We start from the raw sequence: 9,153 nt of genomic DNA on the forward strand, positions 1-9,153 counted from the left end.
TTATATTTAATGTTTTTTATATAAATCATTAAAAATTAGTGTTCAAAAAATGACACAAATTTAAAAATTAAACAAATTTGTGCTAAAATCAACTAAATTTAAAAACAAAAATGTTTAATATATTAATATATCTGTTTGAATGGCCGTAAGCCTTTCTTCTGTATCCTGTAGAATATTTATGTATCATCAATTTTTATAAAAGATTATTTGAATTAAATATAAAACATTATTTTGTTTCTATTCTTATTTCTCTTTTCTGTTTTACTGCATGTAAAAGATGGTGAATAAAAATTTTAATACGTGTACAAATATCATCTTACATATTTGAAATCAAGACAGAGGATAACTATTCTTTAGGTAATGTAAATTTAATTCTCTTCTAAAATTCATTTCAACTTAAATAGAAGAATTTTAACTTGTCATTCATTGCTAGTTTTCTTTTAATTAAGTTTATTTGATTAAAAATAATGAAAACTTACTCTACGATTAATTTTAGGAGTCTGGTGGAATCACTTTTAGAATTTAAAATATTATTGTCAAAACTTGCAGTTAATACTTGTGACCTATAGATAAGAATACTAGGATTGATCCACTATGAGATTTACATAGTATCTGTGAAAATAAATTGCTATTCGGTGTCGAAACACACCAAACTTTTGAAAAGGTGTATTAATGCCAGATTCGTGGAGTTTGATGCTTCGAGACACCCGGCCGAAAAAAAGAAATTTATTTATTAAAAACAAATATTCTAGAAGATCAAGGCGTAAATCATAGCTGCCATAATCAAGTACGCCAACATTCGGCTATGTCGTATTTCAATTATTCTAAAAATATTGTAAAATGTCAAATTTGTTAGCTTTAAAAGACTTTACCTTCTGTAGAGAAGAGCGTAACAATAAGTAGAGATTAATTGGTACACAATTTTGCGATCAATTTATGTTGATTTCACTAGAATAAAAAATGAAAATTTTTATGTTCACTATATGTACGAAAATATCTATTTGATAACTACATCGAATAATGAAAGAAATTAAATATCAAATTCATGACTACTTCAATAAGAATTAAGATACGATTTTTTTGTTCTTAAAATTTAATTTTTTTATTTTCAATAAAGGTATGTGTGATAAAGATCATGTATTAAAAATAAATTTCTTGAAAATAGAAAGAGTATTCCAATAAACAATATTAACATTAAAATAATACGAAGTTTCATAATTAGTTTTGATTAACAAAAATTTCGGTCATATTTTTTGTTCATTGTTATTTTACAATAATTAATAAATATTAATTAATTATTAATAATGGTATTAAAAAGAACGTAAATAATAAAACTGTATAATTATAAAAGTATTATGTTTTTAATTATAAATGTATTAAGAAAATACAATTCAAATAAGATGAAATATAGTATTCAAGAGATATAGGTCAAATTTAAAAAAATTTTGTTGATTATCTTTTTATTTAATTTCAGAAATTACTAAAATCTAAAAAAATTAGTTTTAAGTCAATAATTGTTCTTTTCGGTATTTATAAATATAACTTAAATTGTATTTAATGAACACTCAAGGTAATTGGATTTATTAAAAATAAAAGCTCACTATTTACACTAGTAAATTTAGGCTACTTCAATGAATATTTTAAAACATATAAGTTTATTGATACTCAATGTAGATTTAAGAAGATTTAACCAATGATAATTGAAGTATCTTTTAATTTAGGACATATAAAAAAAATTTATAGATTATATGTGGTATTATTAATGTGTAGTAAATTTATTATTTATTAATTAAGTAATAAAATATTATTTTAATTTTTTATTACAATGTTATTACATATACAATTCTGTTCGATAGCCTTATTATAATTTGCCACCCGCTCTAGCGGATGCTTGGGAAGGACTTAAGTTGAAGGGCTGTAGAAGTACAGTGTGTGCATACTTCATTAAATATGGTTTATTTACAATTACATTATTGACGTGTTGGATTTATGTGAGGGAAGAGTGTATACTATGTTCAATCACAACGGTGCAGTTACTTTGAACTGATCTTATGGCGAATAATTCACCAACACGAGATGCTCCTTTTGATGGCGATGATGTTGTTGCTGATTTTATAAGTATCAGCAATAATTGTGCACACTCCGTGACAAGGAGTGTGTCAATACTTGATTTACTCACAGCGATGAAGTTACATTGATCCTGTGATGGCAGTTCACCCTCACGAGAGGCTCCGTGTGCTGAGGTTTCTTGTCGTTTAATATTTTTCTTCAAAAGGAGTAGATGGCGGCACTAATTTATTACTGTCGATTAATACAGACAGAAGAATGACGCATGTTTCTCCCTTGGCGTCTCCAATAAGAGAGCGCGTGTTCTTTCCATGGCGTCCCTATGTTGAGAGAGCGTGATTCCTCCATTTTAGCCCTGCTTAGTCAGAGACCTTTCTCGAAGCGTACTTGTTTTAAATATCTACGCGACAGCTTAGTTAGTGTTGATGATAATGGATGCGTTTGTGGTGCTAGAAAGATCTCTAACGACACTTTTTCGGATATAACGACTTTTCCAGATGTTTAGCGATGGTTGTACTTTTCCGAGATATCTAACACTTGGGATTTTCCCAGATATCTTATACTTGGAAAATTCCCAAAACCTAATCAATCAAATCAAATTTTTTCAAGCTATTATAATTTTCATTGCAAAATAAATAAATGGAATATATGAAACTAAAATATCCAAATAAATTATATAATTTTATTGAAATTTATTCAATAGAAGTACATTATTATTTAGCATGCATAAAAAGATGTTATATTATATCATACAAATTATCATCATAAATAGTATATTTCTAACATTATTATAACAATTATTTGCTCTAGTAATAGTGTTATGAAATCTTTCAGTTTCACTACAGTAAAATTCTCATAAATTTGAAAAGAATTTTATATTATTACCTGAATGTCATAGTATCGTAAGAATTTTTATGATTTATATATATATATATATATATTATCTTTGTTTCATGATCCGCGTGGAAAAGTCATAAAATTAAAAAAAATCTCTAGCTCATTTCCTATATGCAAATATCTTCTACCAAATACTTAAAACCCATATCTTTTATGCTCTTAATAAAAACGATTATAAGATATATTCATTATTTCTGTACAATATATTTAATAAATTATAAAAAAAACTTCAACAAGACTAAGTTTTTCAGTTGAAAGGTATCTTTCAATAATCCTAATATCTATCATGATAAACGTAATCATAATCATAATCGTCGAATCATAAAACACAAATAAAAAACTACTAAGAAATCGAAGGAATACGAGGAAGGCTCGTATTTAATAATAAGCTCCTCTCTTAGAATTATAAGATCAATCAATATTTTATGTTTTCTCATTTAATATAATAATAATACATTCATTCTATTCTAATTCTGTGCTAAAAAAAAGAAGAAAAGAATTGTTTCGTTTGAAGGAAAAGAATAATAGCATAAAATTATTTGCTGATACTAGACCTAAATGCCTCTGAATTCCAAAGTAATAGCCGTGTTGTAGAAATGAATGACGTTAATCTTTGATTAAGTTAAAAATTTAAAATACGCCGGTATCATGTTTACTCAATTCATAAAATATGAATAATAAATTTATAAATTAACAGTAAATTTATAAAAAAAAAAGTTAAATAATGTTTCTGCTTTTATATAAATTTAGTAATATAGCATAAAGAATTTGCAAGTCATAAATATCACATTGGTGTTTAAACATATTTTGACGTTAGAAGAACAACAAAAATATATTTCGAACGTTTATTATAATTTTTGACATTGAACTAAAAATATTAATTTTTTATATAAGCGCTGATAAAATACCAAGATATTCTTACTTTAATAGAAACCAATTACTTCAATCTAATAAGAACTCTAAGATTTTATTTATTTTACTTCATTTTATTGGATAATGTCGGAGCAATGCAACGGGGCTACTACTTCCTTTCCTTCTTTGTATGTCCACGTTTTTTAATCGCCGATTGGAGTCGATAGACCATATCGAGTCGCGTGTATAAACTAAACGAAAAGAAACTAAATATACATCAAGGCTGAATGTCTCTTGTACGTCATTTTATTTATACGAAATTAATAAAATAATATGAAAATTGTATAAAATGATGCTGAAATTTATATAAAACTGTGTTCAATTTTTAATTATACTTATAATTTTATTGCATTTTATTTTTCGTATTGTTGGCAAATAAAAATTTTCATTATATATACCATTATTCCCTTATACCTATATAGTAATTATTTTTACAAAATACATTTTCTTATACGTATATTTATACATTTTTATACGTATTGCATCATCTTCTTTTATTATAAAAGAGGCTAAACCGCCGAATCAAAAATTTTGGAGGAGTAAAAATAAGTATTACTATTGATATATTACTTCATTAAGTACTCTCTTTTAATCAATTTATTTCTGTAGTACATTTTCTAATTAAATCTTTATTTTAATATTGAAATTGCAATTCTCTTCCCTCAAGGAAGCATAAGGAGAATTGAAGGGATTATATGAAAATAGGTACAAAAAGTCAAATTAGATGGTTGACGGAAGATTAGCTAGAAAGACAAATCAGTGGATATCACTTTGTTATCTTAATTATGAACCCGACTAGATTATTGGCTGTATTAGGGAATGAGTCATAGTGAATGAGACATGAAGGACATGAAATGGAATGTTGAAGTCGAATTTCCCATTTGATTACTTAATATTAGTTGATACCAGGGATTTTAGTCTATTCATTATATTCATGCCTAATCCTTCATCGCTCTTAGATGCTACACCATATTACATTATTCTCCTTACTCACACATTCATGACTGATTATATATTCTATTTGTAAATATCATATTATTTATATTAGCACAAAATTTAATGCACAAATAATGCAAGAAAATAAATTTTTTAATTAATTGTATTCCTTACACAAGTTTTTTTTATGTAGATAGATTGATAGAATTGTCCATTGAAAATGAACTGTTTTCCAGAATTTCTCTCCAAGAATTAAGAAACGGGAAGCAAAAATATCTTTTTACATAATGGTATTCGCGCAGACCACTATTACATTAAAATGAAACTACCAAGGTGAGTTCATATGAGGGATTGGCACGACTATAAGCATTTTCAAAATATCACTTGAGCAATAAAAATGCATGACTTTGATGCACTTGATTTATGAGTCCTAAACCGACTTCAACTGAGGTCCAAATTCCCATTACGCGGCTTTGCAGTGACTCTATCCCTCTATCCTTGCGTGCTTGGCTTTATTTAATACTGTACGAGAAGATTTATGAAGAAAGGCCAAAGATAGAATCTCTTGTCTTTGCCCAACGTCAGCATTGGGGAAAGATTTTTTCTAGCCTTTGATTGTGCAATATTGATAACTGTGTCACAAAAATGTAATTATCGGTTGATGAAAAATAGCAGTGGAACACTTTTTTAAGACCGCGAAGAGTTATTGAATTTATTTGGTCACATTTAATTAGTGTTTGACTATCATCTGTTAAGGTATTAGAATTATTTCTAATTGTACTATTACTATACTATTACTAGTTACAAATAGGTTGACAATCTTTACAATGTAACGTCCATCATTTTATTCTGATCGTGAGTATTTAAATAATAAATTGTGTAATTGAATTAATTTATTCAGAGCTAATAATAACTTAAGTATTTAAAAAGAAATTTTATCTTTATTTCCAGAAAATTATTTAACTACATAAATAAAATTGTAAATTCGTAAATATCATTTACTGATTTTCTAAAAATAAATTATTTCATTATATTGAAATTGTTATTATTATGTTTAATATATAGTTTATATTCTTTTATATAATTCATTTTCATCTTCATTAAAATTTTAATGTACTAAATTTGTATTACAATACTTCCTTCGTTAAATTTCGAATATATTATGTCTTATCATGAATAAATCTACAAATTTAAATAAAAAAAATGATAATAGATTCTATATTTCTTAAATAATTTTTAGTAATGGACAAAGATACCGAATGAAATATTATTAAGCTTTATTAAGCATATATGTAAAAATCAAATAAATATCTAAGTTTCGCTACATGAGCTTTATTATCTAACATCTACTTATCTTTACTTATAAATCTTTTTTGAAATAATCATCAAATTATTCTAATAATTAGCTTAATAATGGCTTCAGCCCATCAAAAAGAGTATCTCCGGCGGCAACGCCTTCATAAGAAAGATTTGCCCCTCTCCGGGACTGGCGACATTAAAGGCACACATGCCGGACGTCGCACGTGCCAGGTTTCGGGTTGCAATGAATTTTAGGAAATGTTTTTCACTCAATTGTTTTCAAATGTTTTAATTCCAAAAATATTCTCGCGTAAACAGACTCGCCGCGTATTGTTAATAAATAGCAACGGTCGTTTATTGTATTCAAAACAATGGCTACGTCTGTGGTACGAAGAATAATAGAAGTGGTAGTTACAAGTATTTTTCAGATGAATAAAATTCGAGAGATTTTTCTCAATTCGAACAATATTCATTATTTAATGCAAACGCAATAAGCAAATGCAGGTACTTTTATATGTGTTCTCTAAATGTAAGGTGTTCATGAGTAGTACTCATTTAGAATTGTTTAATACTCATTGAATTAGATATAAAACAATTACTGTTGAGGTATACTTAATTGAATAATATGAAAGCTAATCATAATCTTCTTTCGACAATTATTTAACTATGTAATTCATAGTTCCTCCAGTCTACAGGTCAACAAATATAAAATTGATGAATGTTATACTGTAAAGTTACTTAAGCTTTTCTCACTATATAAATATTTAAATACGTATTTAAATATGTGAAACATTAAAAGAAACAGTACGTAAGGTAAAATAAGTATGTGATGTTGGGAATCTATCATACATGTAAGTTAAGAAAATTGCTCGTCTCCGCGACATTATCATTTACGTGATAAGAAAACGTGTACGGGTCAGCTGCTTATACTCATAAGGAACTGCGATTTTTCATTTCTCGTACAGACTAGAGAAAAATAAAGTAGACAAGATCGGGGTGAGGTAGCTTTCGTGGCCAATTACTCGTGCGAGAAATTTATTTATGAACGGAAACAAGGCGAAACCGCGAAAGCCCCTTCATCCTAGCGAGTGTTAGAAAGGATTCTTTTATGCGTCAAAGGGATTCATTGCTAAATCGTTGTCTAATGGCGGAAAACAGAATCAGACCTCCCTCGCTCTTTTCCACTTTCTATACCTTTCTTACCGAAGCCAAATACTCTTAGCCCTTCATATATTAATAAATTGAAGGAAGGCAATGACATTAATACTATCTAGCTCCTTTTTCATATTCTTCCCTAGTTGGTGTTTTTTCGTGACTTTTTCTCCAAATGAACACATTAAAATTCACATACTTGGAGATTTCGCAAAGATAATAATTAAAAAATTCATCATAATTGTCACATGCTACATAAGCTTTATATATTTTCCGAGAAATCTTCCAACAGTTTAACCAATTTCTTTACAGTATCGAATAAAAAAAGTGAATCGTGAATTTTAGACTACCTTTTTATATGGTTTAAATTCTATTTTACTAGATGATTTGAATGTTATTTTAATTGATATTTATCATCGAATATATGTAAGAATAGAATCAATTTAATTTGTACTTTATGTATGTAACTGCTGAATCTAAATAAATATATTATATATATTCAAATTTATTTACATACTTCGGATTCTTTCATTGTTCTCGATTTATTTTATTATTTACAATATTGGAAAGGAGATATATGTAAATATATATATAATATATATATATTTACAAAAATATCAAGACTAATATTTTACATCAATTTTTCTATTTCAGTAAAATACAACTAAGATTCTTTACATTTTCAGCCACTTCAGAAAAGATAGATTTATAATAACAGTATTTCATATTAAATTATCTAATGTATTGATTTGAATTTTCTTTCTCCTAAATTTTTTTGACGTGTCTATACATCTTTACCATCGTTACTCTCATGTTTATTCTGTTTCTGATCTCTCACATTCAATTAAAAATTACTTTGTTAATTTGGTTCTACCATTTAAATATTTCTTCATATTTGGATTCGAAAATTTTTTTTTTCCCAATGTAAATTAAATATTTCCTAGAGCTCATTTTTCGTCTTTTTTATTTTAAAAATTTTTAAGTCACCATATCATGTCTAGATAATATTATTTTTAATAACAATTATTATATTATTTTAGAATAAACATAATTTTCTTGAGTAATTATTAATGAAACGGTAATTGCAAATTGTTTAAGACCCATTTTCAATAATCTTAATTAGATTTTAAATAGAGTCGCCGCCTTTCCTGATGTTGAGACACACAGGAACCCCAAATTTTTATATAAAACATGATTTTACTCACATTTTAAAATATTTCCAAAACTTATGAAAGCACAATAATGCATAATGTAACTCTCATAATTATCACAAACACTGGCAATCTTTAAAAATATAAACAAAAAGTCACGTTCTTTCTGATTATAGATACCAGTAGAAAACGTCCTGCAGTACCCGTCCATAATGCCGATGAAGTTCCAGGAGGCACCAAATTCAATAGGGTTACACCTCAAGCTCAACGACCGTCATTTAGCAGGTAGCGGAGGTCTACTTCGAGTCCGCTGCTTTGCTCCTGTTGGTTCACACCCATTTCAAGCTGAGCGCCGCATCCCTTTAATCAATGCGAAGAATCAACACTTCAGTTCTCGAGGCCTGAACAATCTTGCTGCGACCGCCAATATTGTCATTTCTAATTCCCTAATTCTTGTAATTGGCCTCGTCCTCGTAACATGATCTAATTTGAGGATCGTCCGCTTCGTTTCTTAATTGATTTTGTCTATTTCTGGGGATAGGTGGTAAAGATTGGCTTGAACATTATGCTACCTAGAGATAATTAATGCGTCTATCACTTAACTTCTTGGTGTGGGTAAACGATGTTATGAGTCGGCCCTTTGAGACAAATTATTGAGCAATATTGGTTACAAGTTTGATATAACCCAATATTTTGTATAAGTTTTAAAGGTTTATCGTTACTATATTTCAAGTTATGT

At 27.7% G+C, this 9,153-nt stretch overlaps 1 protein-coding gene across 1 annotated transcript in view; it reads left to right on the top strand.

Annotated features, from left to right (window-relative positions):
* Positions 1–8,896, top strand: part of LOC105365986 (uncharacterized) — a 33,492-nt gene extending 24,596 nt beyond the window's left edge. The window contains exon 5 of the mRNA XM_011504289.1: positions 8,591–8,896. Coding sequence (XP_011502591.1) covers positions 8,591–8,896 — 306 coding nt within the window. The remainder of the gene's footprint in view (positions 1–8,590) is intronic.
* Positions 8,897–9,153: the final 257 nt, after the last annotated feature.

Source organism: Ceratosolen solmsi, unplaced genomic scaffold (assembly GCF_000503995.2).
Source record: "Ceratosolen solmsi marchali unplaced genomic scaffold, CerSol_1.0 scaffold10, whole genome shotgun sequence".
In the NCBI taxonomy this organism is placed as follows: Eukaryota; Metazoa; Arthropoda; class Insecta; order Hymenoptera; family Agaonidae; genus Ceratosolen; species Ceratosolen solmsi.